The 22,931-nt window shown below is 41.2% G+C and overlaps 1 protein-coding gene across 1 annotated transcript in view; it reads right to left on the bottom strand.

Moving 5' to 3' along the window:
- PEPD (peptidase D) overlaps positions 1–22,931 on the bottom strand; it is a 192,202-nt gene that overhangs the window by 156,577 nt on the left and 12,694 nt on the right. Inside the window, exons 2-3 of the mRNA XM_070952901.1 lie at positions 22,505–22,688; positions 16,559–16,686 (exon numbers count right to left, since the gene is read on the bottom strand). Coding sequence (XP_070809002.1) covers positions 16,559–16,686; positions 22,505–22,688 — 312 coding nt within the window. The remainder of the gene's footprint in view (positions 1–16,558; positions 16,687–22,504; positions 22,689–22,931) is intronic.

Raw genomic sequence — 22,931 nt, 5'->3', positions numbered from 1 at the left:
ATCTGGTGCAAGACCCTCATCCTCCGAGAATTCCATATCCTCCCCCATCTCCTCATCATGGTTGGACTCGTCCGAAGAAGTGCGCGCCATCCTAGATGGAGATTTGGAGCGTACTGGAGCCGCAGAGCAAGAGGTGTGGGGCTGCAGCAAGGCGGACTGATGCATCCCAGACGCCAAGAGGGAAGAGAGGGCATTGGATAGCATAGCCTGGAGGTCCGCCTGATCAGGTAAGGACTGACCCTCTGGACCCCTAAGGCCAGCAGCAGTCGGGGTAAAGGTTGCCTCCGCCCTGCGTGGAGGAGCTGGGTTGTCGTTGAGGCCCGCAGCAGATACGTCAGGCAAAGATCTCGAGTTCCTCTTGGTAAGGCCGCAGGAAAACCCTTCCTGAGAAACAGAAGAGGTACTGGGTCTGTCCAGAATAGGAGCACAACGATCAGGCGTAGGCTCAGCAGGCAAGGAGGAGCGATCGTGTAGAGCCAACCGTTGGTCAGAAGGAAAAACGGAGGCCAACCTGGCTTGCCTGGCTCTGTCATACTGCCGCTCGAGAGCCCTGTGGCGACGCTGGGCATCTTTTTCCGCCGCCAAGGAAGATCTGTATTGGCGAACATCAGCAGAGGCAGAAGTAGATCGTCCCTGTGAGCCTGATTTGCGTTTGGCCACAGATCTCGGGGGACTGGATTCCAGGGTCCGGATCGGAAGACAAGTAGGCGTCAGCCATAGTTCAGGAAACTTACGGTGATGCCAAAGCCGGACTCCAAAAAAAAAAACAATGTAAATATATACAAGGGCCAAGACAATCCTGAATGGCCTGTCCAATAACTGCTGTGGCCCAGTTAAGTAAAAAGGTATGTAGCAAGCAGATCCTCTGTCTCATTTTATTTATTTTATTATTTTATTTTATTTTATTTTATTTTATTTTATTTTATTTTATTTTATTTTATTTTATTTTATTTTATTATTTTATTTTATTTTATTATTTTATTATTTTATTTTATTATTTTATTTTATTTTATTTTATTTTATTTTATTATTTTATTTTATTTTATTTTATTATTTTATTTTATTATTTTATTATTTTATTTTATTTTATTTTATTTTATTTTATTATTTTATTTTATTTTATTTTATTATTTTATTTTATTTATTTTATTTTATTTTATTTTATTTTATTTTATTATTATTTTATTTATTTTATTTTATTTTATTTTATTTTATTTTATTTTATTTTATTTTATTATTTTATTTTATTTTATTTTATTTTATTTTATTTTATTTTATTTTATTTTTTTTGGAGATTAGAAAAAAAGGAACCAAAAGCGAACTATGTACAAAAAAAAAGTCCCAGTAGAGACAGAGTCTGAGGGGAACACAGCAAGTGGAGCCACTAAGCAGCGTGACCAAGTGTCCAAGCAGTCACGGGGTTGCCAGGCTAGCCTTCGGGTCCCGATACCACAGGGACAGCAAGGTCAATGAAATAAAGGCAGCCACCAAATTCAAAGAGCTGCCACGAACAGTTCAGACGGGAGCGACCAGCAGAAAGGAGGCACAGGAAAATGGCCACCGAGTGAAATAACTGTTGTGGCCCCGCCCTCTGAACCTGTCCCATCGGAGGAAGAAAGCTCCGAGCATGAGGAAGAGGAGTCAGCCAGGCCTCCCTCTCCAGGCCCCTCCCCTCTGGCATTGTCTCAAGTGCCGGTCGAGGGAGTGGAGACAGCTGATTCGAATCAAAGTGATAATGAAACATCATTCCTGGACGCACGCCTCCGAAGGCGTGATAAACGTTTGCAGCATCTTAGGAGGCGTGCTAGGGATTAGAACTGAGTCACTGGACCACACCCCAGAGACTATATAATAGAGGGTAGTGGTCAAAGGATCCTTGTGACGAACAAAGCAAAACCTTGGACAGTCACTAAAGCCTCGTCCGGAACTGCTGGGAGGAATATTATTTCTGTTTGGACTTTCTTGAACGTTCGTATCTTATCTGTCTGTTTGTGAAAATAAAGTCCCTTGGCAGACGGTGTGTCTATCGCTGCCAAGAGGGAGATAAGAACTGGGTGCGTTCCAAAGTGTTTCCTTAACCCTCGGCTGGCTGTGTTGTGTGTGTGTGGGGACGGGGACAGATCAATAACAAAATGGCGGCCGCAATATAAAGCCCCTCAGCGACACGCCGGGAGTCGAAGGCAGAACCGGCAAGGGTAACAGCAGTCCGACAAGGTGGTAAATAAAGGGGCTAGAAGCGCCGCCCGAAGGACGGACGCTTAGATCGCTCACCACCAGCTGATAGCTTCGTTGAGGCAGGAACCGCTGATCCCAGGGCGCGATCGCCCTCGGAAATTCAAACAAACAGAAAGGCTGGTCGCACTTCAGAGCCTGCAGGGCGAACCATGCAAAGAGCTCCGGAGCCGCTTCTAGTCGAGCCGAAGGGAAAATTAAGGTGTGGGGGGGCGAAACAGCAGCCCTCAAACCCCGCGCTCACACCGGCAGCTAAATTGAAAAGGGAACCGCCCCGAAGGGTCAGGATTCCCGCGCTGCAGTCTGACAGCCGTCAGACGACTTGGGAAAGGACGGACTGGAGCCCCAGATCCGACACTCACACCCTGCAGCGTTAATAAGGCTCGTACCAAGAAAAAAAGGAGATTAATCAAAAATAAAGCAAGATCTAAACGCAAGAATCTAAAACTTCGGCACGAAGAGAAGAAGATCACACCAGTCCTTCAGCGACTCAGTGAAAAGACTGGTGCATGATGGGATTGAAGGGCGTGGCCACAGCACAAAGAGAGACTCTAATAAAAAATGTCACCCAGTCAAGGCAAAGCAATAAGAAGAGATCCCAGCTATGGACTGCAGGAGCAGTGCTCTGGAAAACGGGTTGTTAAAAAATTTGGAGCCCACCACTGAGCTCCACATATCCTGTAACAGACAACAGTTAACTGAAAACAGAAGTTTGAGAACACAAATATCCAGATATTTAAACACTAAACTGAGTTCTGAGTCTGAATCAGATTAACATACCTGCATTTTCTTTCACATGCACAAACTAACTTGCTCCAAAGACACTAGCATAAACCCTCATTTGACACCAAATTCTGGATTATGGCACCAGAAGACATTTATGAAAATACTCCCTAACAGATGAAATGCAGAAGGGTATCCACACCACACATATAATATAGATGCAGTTTTAACTGCACAATGGTGGGAGTCATCTTATATTTTGATCCCGCCTTGAAGATACTCTTGGATATAGGGGAAAATTTTCCACAGGATTCTGGATGGAAAAGGGTAAGGATGTTGATGGGAAGAGGTTTAGCGGTGTTCTGTAGTCATTTTCATCTTGAAAACACTTTTCTTTCCTAACTGTCATTACATATTAATATCTGGTTTAGAATTCATGTGTCATTCTGTGCTCTGGTCTCACCAGTGGGCCATTCCACTTCTTTGATGATAAAAATTCTTGAGACGGTTTTAGATAATTTTCTTCACTGGATATTTGCTCCCAAAACAAACTGCTTTCCCAAAAACTTGAAGAAACTGCATATTGGATGTGACAAGCTCTGAACATTTAATCATTCACAAAATGTACTTGTTTCCTAACCAAGACAAAGCAACTCTGATAGACTTTCCCCAATTGTTCTGCCAATGTACTTTTCATTCATGAGTTATAAAAAGCATACTTTTGTCTAGATTGGCCTTTAAAAAACCACTTGGACTATTTGTATATGCGGCAAGGGCTGAACTTTCCATTAGAACCTATATCCCATTTTCAATTGTCAGCCCTTGCAATATGCATCCCTTTCACAGGTACTATTAGCATTATTATTTCAATTGTTATTTTTTTTTATAGCATTCATCTCACAAAGATTAACTCATCTGGAGACAAAATAATGCCCAAAGTGAAATGCAATACAGCTCTTACAGCTGGTAAGAGAAAGATAATTGCAATACCCATAATAAAATCTGTAATCTAACTGTGCGTCCATCAGTAGACAAGTTCTATTTTAATATAGTTAACTGCCTTTCAGAAGCGGCAGGGCACAGTGGGGGGGGGGGTGGACCAAAACTTAACACCCGTTGCTGGCCATGAAGCAACAATGGAATAAACAGCTTCCTTTGCATAAAATTCCACAGTAAGACGTGAACTTTTATTGCTTCTGATAGATTAAAGAACAGCACATATGTTCAATTGTGAAGAGAATGTTAAACAACTGGAAAGAATATTTTAAATTGCCTAAGAATGAACTAGATCTATATAACTAAATATCAACATTCAGGCCTGGTGGGAGCAGCTTGGAGAATTTTTTTTTTTTTTTTTGGCCAAGATGTTAATTGGTGAGCTCTGCTCAAAACCAAAAACCAACTTGTTCTTTTATACTCTCCTTCCGCCGTGAATTGAAGACCTGGCTTTTTCACCAAATGGGCTGAAGCTGTAGGGGTGATTTTAAAAAAAAATTGAATTTGAATTTATTTTAATCAATTTTAAACTGATTTTAATGTTTATGCAATTTTTTATGTTACTTTTGTAAGCCGCCCTGAGTACTTCGGGAGAAGGGCGGCATATATATATAGAGATAGATAGATAGATAGATAGATAGATAGATAGATAGATAGATAGATAGATAGATATAGATATAGATATAGATATAGATATAGATATAGATATAGATATAGATATAGATATAGATATATTGAAAAGAGGCCACACAATATGAATAGACGAGATGACGCCTCTAGGTTATCAAGTATTTGGAAACCTGCACTGAGGGAAACTCGAATTTTAACATCAGAGGATAGGCAGAGATCCCAACAGGCAACCAGTGGTGTTGTAATACATACAAGAACCCTTTCCTCTTTGCAGTTGATAGCTAGCAATAGGGAACCAGAGAAAGCTGGGCTGTTAACATGTAGTCAGGCTGCAGCTAGGATAATGAAGCATGACCCACAGCTTCTAAACTGATAATAAAGGCCCGAAGATGACAAGGTAGAGAGCTTGTCGAAACGTTGCCTAACCTTAAAGTGTTGGTTAGGATTTCAGCCAGAGTTTTTGAAAGACCTTAAAAAGGGTTTTGTTTGGGAATTTAGAGGATTCTGAGCTGGGATCTTAGCCAGGATTTTAAACATTGTAACTAACAAACTTATAATGACGTGGGAAAACACCCGAGATTTTAACTTTTTTTAGATAGATAGATAGATAGATAGATAGATAGATAGATAGATAGATAGATATGGATATAGATATAGATATAGATATAGATAGAGATAGAGATAGAGATAGAGATAGAGATAGAGATAGAGATAGAGATAGAGATAGAGATAGAGATAGAGATAGAGATAGAGATATAGATATAGATATAGATATAGATATAGATATAGATAAATAAATAACTATACACAGAATCAGGGGATTTGGAGGGACCTTGAAGGTCTTTTAGTCCAACCCCTTGCCCAGGGGTGAAATCCAGCAGGTTCTGGAGAACCGATAGCAGAAATTTTGAGCCGTTCAGAAAACTGGCAAATACCACCTCTGGCTGGACCCAGAGTGGGTGGGAATGGAGATTTTGCAGCATCCTTCCCCTACCACGCCACGCCACCCAAGCCACGCCCACAGAACTGGTAGTAAAAAAATTTGGATTTCACCACTGCCCCAGCCCAAGGGAGGAGTCCTCATAACATCTTATTCAATCTTTTCTCAGGGTGGGTTTGGTTTAAGTCAAGTCGATTTAAATCACGATTTAAATCACTAGTAAAAAACCTTCATTTAAATCAACTCGATTTAAATCATAACTTTTAAAGAGCAACTGTCATCTCTGTCCCACAGCGGCTCCTCCTCTGACCCGCTGTTGACTCACTGACAGTCCCAATATTGCAGAATATGCAGCCTCATGCTACATAACTAAGCTCCATTTCATGCTGAATAAACTCAATTATTAATGTATCTTAAATAGAAAACTATCTTTAGATATATTTTTTTTCTCCAAAAGCATTTTATTAAAATAAATTTGATAAAAATAAAAAAAATCTGATTTAAATTTAAAAATATCCAATTTAAATTTAAAAAATTTTTTTATTATTATTATTTTTTTTTTTTTACCATCAATTTTTAGCCACCCTACCCACAATTCTGGGAGGCCATCAGTTCCACGTCTTAAGAGTTCTGTTAGGAAATTCCTCCTTATTTCCAGGTTGGATCTTCTTCTGACAAACTTCCACTCATTGCTTCTTGTCCCGACAGTGGTATTCTCTAGCCTGAATTATTCTGCCTCACCAAGAAGTAGGGTGTAGTCTACATTATCAAATGCCGCACTGAAATCTAAGTATACTAGATCCAGAGCATTCCATGGTCCAGTAATTTAGTCACTTTATCAAAGAAGGTAACAAGATTAGTTTAGCATGAACAGGGATTGTTCACACGGCCTCTGCAAGTGAGGCATTTTTAGACTCAAAAGTAAATGTTCTTCAAAAGCATGAAGCCTTCAGATCTAACCTTTATTACAATGAAAGAAAGAATGTGATGTAAATCCCACCAAGTGATCTACAGTCTTTTCTCTTTAGGATCAGAATACACCAATGAAGGGTAGGACAAGATTTTCCGATTCTTCTCCTCAAGGCCCAACAGTTTAACAGTGAAGTCGCTAGTCTTTTCTTAGAAATGCTGTGGGTGTGTGCATGTCTGCAACTGTGGGCTGTTTAGGTTAACTTATGAGTCTACACACAAATTTACACACAAGAAGGCCCCATTTTTCTATTCAGGATATGGTGAGCCAGGTTGTGAGAACTCTTAAGCACAACTTTACACACTACTAGGCTCCATTTAACAGGATACAGTTACTACCAAAAAAAGGAACCCCACAACTTTACCTTCCTCTTTCATTTGTGCAAAATTGACCAGCTCATTAGGTCCTCCTTCCATAAAATTATGAGGAAAGCAGCCACTTGCAAAAGTATGAGGAAAGCATCATGTGCTGCAGATAAGTACTTTAAAGAAATCTGCCTTTTAAAGAAATCTGTGTCCAAGCTTCCTTTGACCTCACTGGTGAGGTGAGGAGAAGACTCCTCCTCAGTTTATCATGAAAGGAAACTTTCTTATCTTATTTTATTTCATTTTGAAGAAAAAGTTGCCTTCCATCGGACTTCCGGTTTGTCTGCCTCCGACGAAAGACGGTCCCTTTTTTGGACCGCCAGCCCCGCTGCCTGTAGAGCCGCTTCGATTTGAAGAAGCGGCTTGAAAATTCCCAAATCTCTAGGATTTGAGGAAGAGAGTGGGCAAGGAGCAGGTTGAGCCCCTGTGAGCCCCCAGAAAATCGCTACTGGGGAGGAAACAGGCGCAGCTCCCTTTCAACTTGCTGAGACTCCGGACGGCGTGGGACAACTCTGCCCAGCGCAGAGCAAGTCGGCTGCAGCAACCTTTCAATTTAAATGAAACTAACTCCAATAATCATCGGAAGATAATAACTTGAACCTCTAAACCTCTAAACTGCAAGTATTGTTATTTCTGTGACTTTTTGACTTAAAGTACAAGCGTGATTGAGCGGAAGCGGCTTGAAAAATGACGCTCGGCTTCAGCGTTACAGGCTGAAAGTGAGAGTGGATTTCTAATGTTACTTTAACCAGCTACAAAGTTGCGCTGTCTGTAACAAGGAGGAAAAAGAAAAGAGAATTTTTTAAAAAAAAAAATAAGCCTGAGATTGCTTCAATTTAAATTCTATTTCCAACCTGATTAAACCTGGGGGATTTTTTTAGAGGACTTTGTGGTGGTGGAAAAGGAAAAAGGATATCCTTTTTCAGAAAAGCTAGTCTACATGGCAGAATGGCTTCCAAGCCTAAACAGGAAGGAAAGGCAGCGGAGGGGGGGGGATCCCTCACACGTAAACCTGAGCAGCAGCCTCCTCCCAGCCAGCAGAGTCAAAAAAAAAGATTTTGATGTTGAAAGTTTAAAAGATTTTATTACTCAGGCTTTGGATGATAAATTTCAAAAATCACAACAGGAAATTAAGCAGGAAATTAATGAAATTAAAAAGGTGGTGCAAGAGAAATATGACAAGATGACTAATAAATTAATGAATGTGGTGTCTGGCCTGTCAGAAGCTATTATTAGAACGGATTCTAAGTTGGAAGAATTTAAATCAGAAATGAATGTTAAAATGAAGGATACTGATTACAAAATTTCTGATGCTGATAATAAAATGCAGAGAGTTGAAAACGAAATTATGATGATGCAGTTCAGGTCCATGGAATTTGCCATAAGGCTTAGAGGTATTAAAGAGAATGATCGACAAGACCTGAGACAGATTTGTGCTGATGCTCTGGCTGTGCTGTTAAAAATTAATTCTGAAGAGATTTTTTTACAAAATAGACAAAATTTACAGAGTGAATTCGTGGGTGGCCAGACAAAGACAACTGCCTAGAGATGTGGTGATATATTTTACAGACAGAAGAATGAGAAATGATATTCTGCAAAAGTCTTTTCTCTCTGCTGTGCAAGTGGAGGGAGCTCAGATTGAAGTCTATAAAGAATTGCCACCCAAGATGTTAAAAGATAGAAAAGATTTTGGTTTTTTAGTGAATGAACTAAAAAAACAACAAATATCATTTCGGTGGGATGCCCCAACTGGTATAATTTTGAGGTACAATGGAGAAAGACATCGATTAAACACTGTTGAGAAGGCGGAATACTTCTATTCTACTGTTCTTAAAGAGAGATCACCATCCCCACGTACATTCACTGTGTTGGAGATAAAGGAGAGTGACAAGGAGAAGCAACTTCAGCAAGAGATGGAAGAGCAGTTTAAGCAGGTGGAACCAGAGGCAGCGGAAATGCAGAGTGCTACAGGAGGTTTTCTGGAGGAGCCCCTGTTAGAATCTTCTCCAATTTTGACTACAAGAGATGTGGCTTTGGACCTAGTCCGGATGGCTGAAGCTAAAGACCAGCGTGCAACTTAAAAAAAAGCAACAACAGGAAAGACCTAAGGTACAACAATACAAGAAGGGAGTCAAGAGTACTACACAAGAAAGTGAAGCCATGGGGGGAGCAAAGCCGAAGACTTCGGAAGATATTCAGCAATTCTGCTTGTCGCTTCAAAAAAGTTTACATGACGATTAAGTTTCTATCCTGGAATGTGAATGGATTGAATTCTCCACAGAAAAGGAAGAAGTTATTCACATATTTGAGACAATTTAATAATGATATAATTTGCTTACAAGAAACTCATATCAGAACACAAGATCAAAAATACTTGATAAACTCAAAACTAGGAACACATTTTATAGCTTCAAACTTGGAAAAAAAGAATGGTGTGGTCATTTATATAAATAAAAGACTGTCAGCTAAAATTATAGAAGCAGATGAAGGTGGCAGGTTCATAGCAATTGAACTGCATACAGTAAATGGCCATATTCTAGTGATTGGAATTTACGCTCCTAACCAACAACAGGATCACTTTTACAAAATTTTGCACACCAAAATACTGCAATGGGATTATAGATCTATTTTAATCATGGGAGATTGGAATGGAATAATTGATTCCAAAGTAGATAAAAAGAGTTTGGCGAAGTCAAGGATTAGACTACCACAGACTTTTTTTGACATGAAATAAGATTTGGAATTAAAAGATATTTGGAGAATACATAATCCAAAAGAACTGGACTTTACTTTTTTCTCTGATAGACATAGATCTTTTTCTAGGATTGATTTTATTTTATTATCAGATGATTTACTTGTCAAGACAAAAAGAACAAAGATTTTTCCAAGAACTCTAACCGACCATAGCCCAGTATGGATAGAAATTGAGATTGGAAAGATTGAGAGAAGATCATGGAGATTAAATGAAAATCTGTTTAGATATGAAAAAAATATAATAGAACTTAAAAAGCAGATGAAAGAATTTTTTGAAATGAATTTGAATAAGGGTACCCCAATTGAAATTGTGTGGGATGCGAGTAAAGCGTATATGAGAGGGGTACTCATTTATATGAATTCTAAACACAAACTGAATCGACAAAAGAAAAGATTTGAAATGGAAGCAGAAATAAAGAATAAAGAACAGTTACTTATTAAAAATCCAACAGATGAAAGAATATGTGGTGCTATAAAACTTCTGAAAGATCAATTTCAAATGCTTATGGCGGAACAAACTGCAACAAATTTACAATATGCGAAGCATAATACATTTTGTAATGCTAATAAACCGGGCAGGTGGTTGGTTTATACATTAAGGAAGAAGCAGAGTATACGGACTATTGATAGCATCGATATTGGAGGGAAAGAAATCTTTCAACAAAAATTAATTAAAGAAGTCTTTGTAGATTATTACACTAAATTATATGCTAAAGATGATATGCAGAATGGACTTATAGAAAAATATTTAGAAAATAAAAGAGTCACAAAAATTACCAACCAACAAAAGGAAAGAATGAATCCTCCTATAACAGTTGAGGAGATTATTGCAGCAATTAAACAACTGAAAACAGCTAAAGCTCCTGGAACAGATGGCTTGACTGCGGTGTATTATAAAACCTTGCAAGCAGAAATGGTGGAACATCTTAGAGACTTATTTTGTAACATACAACAAGGGGGTAAAATACCCCCATCATGTAAAACAGCTTACATTTCTTTGATACCAAAAGAGCAAGCAGGTCCTAAAAAACCTGAGAATTATAGACCAATATCTCTTCTGAATAATGATTATAAAATATATAATAATAATAATAATAATAATAATAATAATAATAATAATAATAATAATAATAATAATAATAATAATAATTTTATTTCTATACCGCCCTTCTCCCGAAGGACTCAGGGCGGTGTACAGCCAATTTAAAAACACAAGACACAACAATAATTAAAAATTAAAATAATTAAATAGATTTGGCCGATTTAAAACCCCAAAAATTAAAATACCCCAATTTAAAATTATTATATTGACAGCCCTGCCTGGCGGAACAACAGGGTCTTCAGTGCGCAGCGGAACACCCGGAGGTCGGAGATCTTACGTATTTCCGGGGGCAGTTCATTCCACAGGGTTGGGGCTCCCACAGAGAAGGCCCTCCCCCTGGGTGTCGCCAGCCAACATAACTTGGCTGATGGCACCCTGAGGAGACCCTCTCTGTGGGAACGGACTGGTCGGTGGGAGGCTATTGGTGGCAGAAGACGGTCTCGAAGGTACCCGGGTCCCATGCCATGGAGCGCTTTAAAGGTGGTAACCAACACCTTGAATCACACCCGGAAGACCACTGGGAGCCAGTGCAGCTCGCGCAGGAGAGGTGTCACGCGGGCACAACGAGGTGCGCCCATAACCACCTGCGCAGCCGCATTCTGGACCAGCTGGAGCCTCCGAGTGCTCTTCAAGGGGAGCCCCATGTAGAGAGCATTACAATAGTCCAGCCAGGAGGTGACAAAGGCATGAGTGACCGTGCGCAAGGCGTCCCGGTCCAGAAAGGGCTGCAACTGGCGGATCAGGCGAACCTGATAAAAGGCCCCCCTGGCCACGGCCGTCATATGCTCTTCTAAAGGCAGCCGTGCGTCCAGGAGGACACCCAGATTGCGAGCCCTCTCTGTGGGGGGGCAAAGATTCACCCCCAATAGTCAGCGATGGCACCTGCTGACTATATCGGGATGCCGGTAGCCACAGCCACTCGGTCTTGGAAGGGTTGAGTCTGAGCCTGTTCCTCCCCATCCAGACCCACACGGCCTCCAGGCAGCGAGACATCACATCAAGGGCATCGTTGGGGTGGTCTGGGGTGGAGATGTACAGCTGAGTATCATCAGCGTACAGGTGACACTTCACCCCAAAACCACGGATGATCTCACCCAGCGGCTTCACATAAATGTTGAACAGAAGAGGCGAGAGGACCGACCCTTGTGGCACTCCCCATGCGAGATGCCTCGAGGTCGACCTCTGCCCCCCTGCCAACACGAACTGCGAGCGGCCGGAGAGGAAGGAAGAGAACCACCGCAAAACGGTGCCCCCTACTCCTAACCCCCTCAACCGCTGCAGCATGATACCATGGTCGATGGTATCAAAAGCCGCTGAGAGATCTAATAGGACTAGGACAGAGGAGCAACCCCTGTCCCGGGCCCTCCAGAGATCATCCACCAACGCGACCAATGCCGTTTCTGTGCTGTGCCCCTGCCTGAAGCCCGACTGGTACGGGTCTAGATAGATAGCTTCATCCAGGTGCCTGGGCAGTTGTCGTGCCACCACACTCTCAACAACCTTCGCCACAAAACGAAGGTTGGAGACCGGACGATAGTTAACTAATTCAGCCGGGTCCAGGGAAGGCTTCTTGAGGAGGGGCCTCACCACCGCCTCTTTCAAGGCGGCGGGAAAGGCACCCTCACTCAGAGAAGCAGTTATAATCCCCTGGAGCCAGCCTCGTGTAACTTCCCGGGAGGCCAGTACCAACCAGGAGGGACACGGGTCCAATAAACATGTGGCGGCACTAATCCTACCCAGAACCCTGTCCACATCCTCGGGAGCCACAGGATACTATGCAAAAGTATTAGCCAACAGGTTGATGCCAGTTATTCAAGAGGTGATTCACGATGATCAAGCGGGATTTATAGAGGGCAGATATATGAAGGACAATGTAAGGCAAGTTATAGATTTATTGGAATATCTTGAGAAAAAAAACAGATCCCTGCAGTGCTGGTTTTCTTGGATGCGGAGAAGGCCTTTGATAGAGTGGATTGGAATTTTCTATTAAAGACTTTAAAAAAGATGGACTTTGGGGATCAATTTATACAGGCGGTTTCAGCAATTTACCAAGAGCAAAAAGCACAGATTATTATTAATGGAAGTTTGACAACAGACTTTAATACTGAAAAAGGAACAAGACAAGGTTGTCCGTTATCCCCATTGTTATTTATTTTAACACTAGATGTCTTGTTGAATACAATACGGGACTCGAATATCTTGAAAGGTATAGTGATAAGGCAAGAGGACTACAGAATAAGGGCATTTGCAGATGATCTGGTTGTTACCCTAACACAGCCGATGGAATCAATAATCCAGATGAAAGACATTATAAAAGACTATGGCACAGTATCAGGATTTAAACTGAACCAGAAAAAAACTAAGAGGATAGTTAAAAATATGACACAAGATCGAAAACACGAACTTGAAAGGAGGGCAGGTTTTGAGATTGTACCAAAGGTTAAATATCTAGGAGTTCAGGTTGCAGAATCAAATATGAAATTGTTTCAAAATAATTATGAGGTGTTGTGGCGAGATATACAGAAAGATATGGAGACTTGGAAAAAACTGCAGCTGTCTTTACTTGGAAGAATAGCAGCAGTTAAGATGAACATTTTGCCAAGATTTCTTTTTTTGTTTCAAATGATTCCGGTGCTTAAAAGTGATAAACAATTGAAAGAATGGCAAAGTGGACTGAATAAGTTTGTCTGGAACGAGAAAAAACCGAGAGTGAAATTGAAAATTATGCAAGATGTTCCAAAAAGGGGAGGTCTTAAACTTCCAAACCTACAGTTATATTATGAAGCAGCAGCTTTGACTCAAGCAAGCGATTGGTTTGGAAGGAAAAAGACTGGAATATTGAATATAGAAAGTTTTGATCTTGAATGTGGTTGGCATGCTTACTTATTTTATGAAAACAAAGTGGATAAAGTATTCAAAAGCCATATACTTAGAGATTCTTTGATGAGAGTTTGGAAGAAGCACCGATCCAAATGGGATTACAAAATACCGCTATGGCTGGATCTTGGTCATATCATGTGGAATACAAATATAATGTCACTCGGGGGGGGGGGGTTATATAAAGAAGTTCTTTTTACAGATGCGGGCAGATGGCAACTGAAGACATTAGAAACACTGTTGGATGAAGGGATTAATCTAACTTGGTTACAGTATAATCAACTTCAATTGAGATGGAAAGAGGACCAAAAAATTGGTATAATGTTGCATGAGGAAGAATTGGTTAGACATATAAAAGAGAAAGGTCCAATGCATATTAAAAGGCTTTATAATGTTTTGTTAGAAAGGGATTCAGAAACTGAATTGGTTAAAGATTGTATGATTAAGTGGGCACAAAATTTTGCAGAGCCAGTGATGTTGGAAACATGGGAAAAAATTTGGGTTCAGAATGTTAAATTTACACAGTCGCAGAATTTGAGGGAAAATTTTTATAAAATGTTTTATAGATGGCATTTAGATCCTAAGAAATTGTCGTGTATGTACCCTAATGTTCAACCAAAATGTTGGAGATGTGACTGCTTAGATGCTACATATTATCATGTTTGGTGGACTTGTAAGAAAGTTAAGGCTTTTTGGATAAAAATTTGGTGGGTCATGCAGAATGTTTTGAAGAAAAAAATTCAATTTTCTCCACAATTGTTTTTACTGGGTATAGTTAAGGGTTTTACATTGGGTGAAACAAAGTTGATATTGTATATGATAACAGCAGCGAGATTACTGATAGGTCAATACTGGAAAAATGAAGTTTTGAAGTTTTATCGAGGAATGGACTTTGAAGATGGCCAGCTTTGCAGAGATGGCGAAGATTTCAGCATATCTAAAAGATCGCTCACAAGAGACTTATGAATGGGAGTGGAAAAAGTGGATAGATTATGTGCAGAACAAATATCAAACTAGGAAGTATCAAATAGCTTTTAACTGAAAGTATTATATAGAGATAGAAATATTTGAATTTTGTGAAGATGAAAAATTATATTGGGGATGGAGGGGTTCAAGTTTTATAAAAAGGGGATTTTGATTGGATTATATTCTGTGGAAGTCCGGGGGGAGGGGTGGGTTGGGGGGGTTGGGGAGGGCTGGGGGGATTTGGGAGGTTAGGGTGGTTGGGGAGGTTAGGGCGGGTCGGGGGGGGAAATGGGGAGAAAATGTAATTGTAAAACTTTTGCAATAAAAAAAAAAAGTTGCCTTCCATCCAGTTGACGGAGGGAACAAAATAGATGCCTGACACAAAAATATTTATAGGTTATAAAAGTTGCAGCAAGAACAATGAGTTGTGAAAGAATTTTAGGATGGTATCTTGTATTTCAATGCTTCTGTGACTTCTCCTTCTTTGACCTGACCACAGAACACGCATTCTCTGGTCAACTGAGCAGCACAGCTGAAGACCTGGCACTAGCCTGTGTTGGGTCCAGCATCGGTTATGCAATAGCAATAGAATTTAGACTTATATACCGCTTCACAGTGCTTTACAGCCTTCTCTAGGTGGTTTACAAATTGTCAGCATCTTGCCCCCAACAATCTGGGTCTTCATTTTACCAACCTTGGGAGGATGGCTGAGTCAACCTCGAGCTGGTCAGTATCAAACTGCTGGCAGCCGGCAGAGTTAGCCTGCAATACTGCATTCTAACCACTGCACCATCAAGTCTCTTTAGCTATGCACTAAGGAAGAGTGCCAGCATGCTCAAAAAGCACATTCTCATTTGCATATTTCTCCCCACAATCAAATTTCCATCCTTTTTCATTAAGGAAAGTACAGCTCCCCACCATTCTGGCACATCAACACAGAAGTGATGGTGGGACCCCAGGTAACCAACTCCTTTCCACCTTGGGTTCAAGGCACAGAATTGTTCTGCTCTCTTTGGAAACGTGTCTGCAAATGACATAGAGGTGAGGTGAGAGGCACAAAAGACAACCATGGCTGAGGTTGCCACAAGAGTGTTCAGGGCCCCAAAGAAAGCACTGAGCAGCTGAAGGCTTTGCAGCCAACCACAAGACACCAGAGGAACATTTTCAAAAGCTGGATGGCTTTCTCCTTGTTAATTTAAGCTTGGGTTCTAATCCAACAAAGACGGTCTTAATTTCATTCCTCCACTGAAGACATTAGCCAGGCCTTCCTATTTGGCATCATTCCCATGTTTGATAAGGATTGGATTCCCTTCTCTCTCTTTCACAAGAAGAAAAAGAGAGAGAGATGCCTCAGCTCTGAAATCCACCAGTGGGCAACCTGCCCCCACATTCCTGGGAACCTGCTTAATTCTGTCACCAATTTCCAGCACGTCTAAAGACCTGCTTGCTTTTCCTCCATAACCTTTTCTCTCCTTTCCCCTCCATTATTTTTTTTTCTTACTAACACTTTCTTACTGACCTAAAACATTACTTCTGCGCATTTCCATTTATTATATTTCCCAGTTCTAATTTGTTTTTAAAAAATGTGCAAGCTTTCAATATATTGTGTTGTGGAAGCTCTAATTCCAGTAGACTGGTTTTGCCAAATTACATTATTCCATTCCAGATGAATTCCTGAAACACTCAGATTTTTTTTAGAGAAGTGATCGATATCCATCTTCTCAGGTAATTTCCTCCAAGAGACCAGAGAACATTAAACCTATGCCCTATGGATGCCCAATTCACCATCCCTCGTGTATGAAACCAGCAGAAGCAAAACAAGAAGGTACCTGAGATTCTTGCTAGCAAACATGGATTTTAAAAAAACAAAATAAATAATATTGTTCCAAAGAAGGAAATACTGGTGATTCCCCAAGATTATAGAACATTTGTTTTTTAAACTGTTCAGCCCATTACAGAAACATGTTCGAAAAGCTTCAGTTTTGGAGAAAAAAGCATCTTACTTTCCCATCCAAACGGCATAGCTCTCTGGAAGCCTCGGGATGAAGAGGATGGTGTTTCCACTGTCAACCTCAATGGCTCCATAGCAGTCAGCCTCTGTTACCCCAAAAGTCCAATGAAAATAGGATTCCTAGAAAAACAGAAGGAAAGAAACATGTCACTGATCCAAATGACCATTTTCTGACATGCTGGCACAATGATTCATTAATTCTAAAGAAATGAATAGAAATGAAATGCCTACATCATCATCATCATAGCATGGCTTTGAACAAGCAATTTCAATATAAGCGTTACTGGATAGTAAAAAGTATCTTGATATGATTATAATGTCCAAAAAAGTTGTCCAAGAAAGTTAATCATAGCGCCCAGTGTAATTACCCCACACTGAAGCAAACTATTCTCTTCACTCAGCCTGTCTTCTACGTTATCAATGCAACTAAAAACATATTTCATTTAATGCTGACACCAAGCACACTTCTGAAAACCTTGCCAAGGAAACTGTAGGCAGTTGCTGACCCAAAAAATCCCCTCCCCCCCAAGAATCTATAAATATGTGTCCGTGTGCGAATATCTAAGAAGTAATTCTTTCTCTGTGAATTATCAAGCTAATATCACCCTACAGTGATTCACACAACCTCAATGAATTGATTCATTGGTGAATCAATTCTTTTTAGAGAATCATTTACCTACAATAAGCCTGTCCAGTCCATGTCCACCTTCTCTCCCCACCTCAAGTTCCATTGCTGGATGATTAAACGTTTTCCAAACTAGAAAGCCTAAATCCAGGCAGCATCAGCAGGAATTACGCTGAATAAGTCAAAGTAACTTGATGGCAAAAATGATAGTAGACTTCAAGGAATTATTGCTAAATTATTGCTAAATCCTCCATACTGAGACTTCCTAGAACTGACTCACAATCTGAGACTCACAAAATTGAGTTAAAGACTATGGCCAAAAGTGTTTTTGTCAACTGCAACCATTCCTGAAATGGGAGGCTTTGTTGACAGCAATCCGTGCTCTTATCTCCTCATGTCTAGACTGCTGCAATGTGTTCTATGTTGGGCTGTCCTTGAAGACCATTCAAAAGCTGCCGGTAGTTCAGCCCTGGGAGTTATGGGTATCTCAAGGGTTGTCCATGTGAAACCTCAACAGTAGGAACTTGACTGGCTTCTAGTTAGCTTCCAGGTGTGCTTCTAGGTGGAAGATGTCACTTAGAAAGCATAATGTGGCTCACAGTCTAGGCCTTTTAAAGAGCTTCTGGTCCGAGTGAAAACTGTTATGTTAAAGGTCTTGTCACAAAAAGGAATGTCATCTTGAGGGACCTTCATGTCACATCTTCTCCATGATGAACTAGCCTCAAGGTATAAGAACTGTTCCTTTCAATTAAGTAGACAGAGTCCTGAAGACCTGGTTCTTTTGGAAGCCTTTGGAGACAGGGTGGAAGGTTGAATCACCCCACCAAGTTGATAGGCACCTGGGAGCATTTTGGTTTTGGCTTCTAATGTTGTGTTTATACTTTGATCAAAGCTGTAAACTGCTCAGCATCATCTGATTGGAGCAGTACAGACTACTCCATGTATTGTATTTCAGTTTCTCTCCAAATTTCTCTTTTCCCCCTAAAAATAAAACGAGTTTCTCCATGTGGCTTCAAAATGACATCTTTATATTCGCAGACCCAACCCATAAACTGCATGGAACCCTAGTTCAGCTAACAAAGTCCTGCCTTACATCCCTAAAACAAACCAAGTTGATTGTACCGCTTAACTCATCTCTTGGTCAGACTCCTCTGTACCCTGGGCCATGTCCTCATGCTCTACAAGAGGAAAAGGTAGCGAAATGGCTGGAAGGACAAGCAAAAACACTCCTTCCCAGAGAGATCCTTTGGTTTGGCCCAGGTGGTCTGTTCTTAAGGGGGAAAAGAGGGAAAGGGGGTAGTCCCCTGGGAGAGCAGGAGGAGTCCAGGTTGTAGATTTTTCCAAGGGAAAAGAAGGAGGGAGAGCAGCAGTTCCTTCCCAGGGCTAAAAACAAGAAGGGAAGGCTCAGAGGTCCTGCAATACTGAACTCTGAATGCTATTAGTTGATGCCATGCAAGGACAAGAAAGTGAAATTCCAGGAGAGCCGGAGACCTTGGGCTGATAAAAGCCTCAGCAGATCAGATGAAAAGGACAAAGAGCAAAGATACAAAGGAGAGGGAAGTCCATGAGCACACCTCAGCCACGGCTCTTTCTTTTTCTCCGTCAGGAGATACCAGGAGCTGAATCTGGCATACAAAGCCATTGCCCAACTATTATGCCACACCTGAGTTACTACTGCAGTCACGGGAGAAATCCATATAAATCAATCTATAAAACTTATCAGGGCAAAAGCTGCATCAAAGAGCCTTTGGCCCTTAATATTCACCTAACATTCCCCACACAGTGATCGTTTTACAGTCTACTGTACCTGTACATCCTGTCCATTTATCTTGGCAGGATAAGAGTCAGTATAGCACCTCTCTTATCCTGGGAGCTGCACTGGGCCTCACCTCCTCCAACCTTGCAAATTTAGCTAGAAAATGCCCATGTGGATGGTTTGAGCAGTTGCTAATATCCCCATCACACAACATCTGTATGCACATTCAGAACAATGATCTCCAAGCTAGCAAATTTGTGAGCTCAATGGCCAATTTTTACAGAAGCCCTGTATTAGCAGATGTACACTGCTGACTGATCTCAAGACAAACTGCTATAGTTCAGTCAATGGGTTCATAAAACATGCTTCTCTTGGTTTCTACATTAGCTCATTTTTAGGCTTTGTGCAATATCCTCCACTATAAAAACTAGCTCCCCTGGCTTCTTTCACATAAAGCACTAAGCTAAAAAACTAACCACGGTTAAAGGCAAAACGAGCTTTGTGTGGTCTGGAAACTCACCTGTTTCATCTTTAGTGGACCTTATTACAAGTGTTACAACTGCTACAAACTTAGCTAAAATGAATTAGAAATGTGGAAAGGATAGAGGCTCTGAGCCAGGGCATTCCTCTCGCACACTCAGGCAACTCAGCAGCACACTGAGGGGACCATGGAAGAGCAGGAACCATGCTCCTCTGTCCTCAAGTTCTGAATGCTGACTGGTAAACTGCAACTCTCTCCATACTGACGGGCCTCCAAAGACTCTGTCCTCTTGTTTTGGCCAAACAGCCGTGGTCCTTCTCTGCTACTGGGGGAAGATGAAGGAAATCCAAGAGAAAGGGCTGTTCACTATGAGCCCACATGAAGCCTGACAAAGTGCTGCAGTGACAGAACATTGGTGTTCTGACCCAGCTCCCCAAACATTTAACCCTCCTTTATTAGGAGCGCCAGCAGCTCCGGCAAAAAGTTCCTCTCTCGACGCAGGCTAACAAGTCTGTCCAGCAGGGAAATGAATAGTTGTCTGCCATATCTATTCATCCCTGCCCCAGGGGTGAAATGCTCCAAGTTTGGACCGGATCGCCCGATCCGGTAGCGATGGAGGCGGGTGGTTTGGAGAACTGGTAGCAAAAATCCCTGCCCCCCCCCCCACCCCACATGCCCAGCTGAGTTGCACGATCATCAGAGGCTTTTTTTTTTTTTTTACTTTTAAAAGCATTTTTTCTACAACTTCTTCAGCCGAAAAAATGCTTTTAAAAGTAAAAAAAAAAAAAAAGCCTCTGATGATTGCGCGACTCAGCTGGGATCGTCAAAGGCTTTTAAAAGAAAAAAAGCCTCTGCTGATCAGGCAACTCAGCTTGGATCGTCAGAGGCATTTAAAAGAAAAAAACCCAAGCTGAGTTGCCTGATTGTCAGAGGCTTTTTTTCTTTTAAAAGCCTTTGACGATCCCAGCTGAGTTGCCTGATCGTCAGAGGCATTTAAAAGAAAAAAAGCCTCTGACAATCAGGCAACTCAGCTGGGATCGTCAGAGCCTTTTGAAAGCATTTTTTTACAACCTCTTTGCCAAGGAGGTTGTAGAAAAAATGGTTTTAAAAGTAAAAAAAAAAAAATGGCCACACCCACCCAGTCACATTAACCCACCACCAAGCCACGCCCACAAAACCGGTAGTAACAAATTTTAGATTTCACCACTGCTCTGCCCCCTGCCTTTTATCCCCAGAGCTAGGGTGGGGCTTCGCTAGCAGCGGTTGCACTTCCGTCCCAAGGATTGGCCCATAGATTTCCACTGCTCTCCTCTCCTCTGCCTTCTGCACATCCTCATGTCAGGTACTGGACCCAGCTGTTCTTCCTCTTCCTCATCTGCCACCTCCAGACCTGGGGGCTGTTGACTCTCCATCTGAGGGCTGACGGATGGCCCAGGCTCCGCCTCTCTCTCTCTCTCTCTCTCTGCTGACTCCATTCCCTCTTCCCCCTTGGAGCTCTCAGGTTGCCTTGATGCTGACCTGACTCCCACGCCTCCTCCTCCTCCTCTGATTTGGCTGCTGGAGGGGCCGGCGGCCGATAGGCCACAACTGTTTGGGAATAGGGAGGTCAGAGCCTGACATAATCAAAATCAAAATTACTCAAGGTTTGCCTTTGAACATTTTCAATTATATTTGAACACAAGTCATACAACTTGGAAAAAAATGTCACTTTTTCCATGTTCGATACAGCCAGATTTGTACTATATGTTTTAAGTTTTTATATTGTGGTTCTGTTTAAACTTAGTCATCTAAAGTGGCAAGATGGTAGCTATATAAACTGAAATAAATAAATGCTAATAAATAAAGTTAAAAATATTTCCTTAAGCATCATGAATATACCACTACTCTCACTGCCAATCCTCTTGAGAAGTTTCCAAACTTCCATGTTAAGGGCACAAAGCTAAACATGTTATTAATTTGCAAACAGACAAAGCTAACATATTCAAATATACTTTGGTGAAGGCAGAAAGATTCTTATCAAGGGCAGATATTTACCAAATGCAACAAAGAATGACAGTTTCATGCTGAATAAATGAAGATGAACTACATCAATAATAATGAACATCTATGACCCTAGCAAAAAGAGGGTCAGTTATTTAGTGTGATCATCAGTATGCTGTTACACTGAGGTTTTAAACTGCAAAAACCTTGTTTGATATTGGCAGAATTTACTAAAGAATTTGGCAAAATCCAATTTTTGGGGCTTGAAAAGTCAAAGTATAATTTGTATGCTTCGGAATCATTCCAAAATAATTATCAAACCAATGTGAAAATTTTCTAAAATTACACTCCTTAAAATAATACACAAGGCTACTGATGACCATTGCTGTGTCCCAAGTTCACATGATCCCCTTTTGCGACCCTCTGACCAGCAAAGTCAGTGGGGAATCCAGATTCACTTAACAACCATGTTACTAATTTAACAAATGCAACTATTCACTTAACAACTATGGCAAGAAAAGTCGTAAAATGGGACAAACTCACTTAACAAATGTTTCACTTAGCAACATAAACATGGAGCTGAATTGTGATCGTAACTCGAGGACCACCTGTAGAAGATTTGGTTTAAGCTGCTGTATACAGAAGGCAAAGCCACTCACACAACAATTCAGCTAATATACATGGACTGATTTTATGAGCTGTCAGTGCTACAAAACTAAATTATTAATGGCAAGAAAAATTGGTTTGATGCACTTTATGCACATCCTTCAGGACATGTGCTTTTAGGACAGGTGCTCAAAATAAGTGCTTCCGAGCATAAACAAGGATTGGAAAGTCACTAAGAATACAAAAGTGATAGACAAAGTGAGAGACAAAGAGAGACAGAGAGACAGAGACAAACACAGACACAGAGAGAGACACAGAGACAGGGAGACAGAGAGAAACAGAGAGAGACACACACACAGAGAGACAGAGAGAGTGAGACAGAGAGACAGACAGAGAGATCTATCCAGAATTTCAACCAATGCCATTATGAAATCCAGAGAGAAGAGCTGCAAAAATAGAAACAAAAGGTATGTTTGCCACAAAAGCTCACCTGGCGAAAAACAACGCCTGTATCGGTACAGTAGCGGTTGGTCTGCTCTCCGCCTTGCAAGACAACAATGGCATTTTTGGGAACGGCCTTGTTGGCTGTCAGCCGATCACACAAGCGGATTCTATTCAAGCCAAAAAGTGCTGCTGAGACTCTCAGGGTTTCATTCCCCAGCCAAAATATTGACCTGTAAAGAGGAAACAAAATGAACATTGGTGTGCTTGACAACATTCGCGGACAAAACAGGGGCAGAGAAACACCACCTTCAACAAGGATTTAGCAGTGCTTGTAAAGGAGGATTCCAGTCTCACTGTTGCTGATGGATCACACAATCCTGCAGATCACCTGGTGCAGAAGTCAAGCAGGGCCCCGAAGGAAAATGATTCCCAGGAGAGTTTGCAGTTTTCTGAGCCCATTCAACTACAAAGAT

The sequence above is a fragment of the Pituophis catenifer genome, unplaced genomic scaffold (assembly GCF_029215685.1).
Source record: "Pituophis catenifer annectens isolate HBS135680 unplaced genomic scaffold, rPitCat1.0.hap2 SCAF_13, whole genome shotgun sequence".
NCBI lineage: Eukaryota > Metazoa > Chordata > Lepidosauria > Squamata > Colubridae > Pituophis > Pituophis catenifer.
The sequence above is the reverse complement of the archived record's forward strand: the minus strand, read 5'-3'. Positions and strand labels throughout refer to the sequence as shown.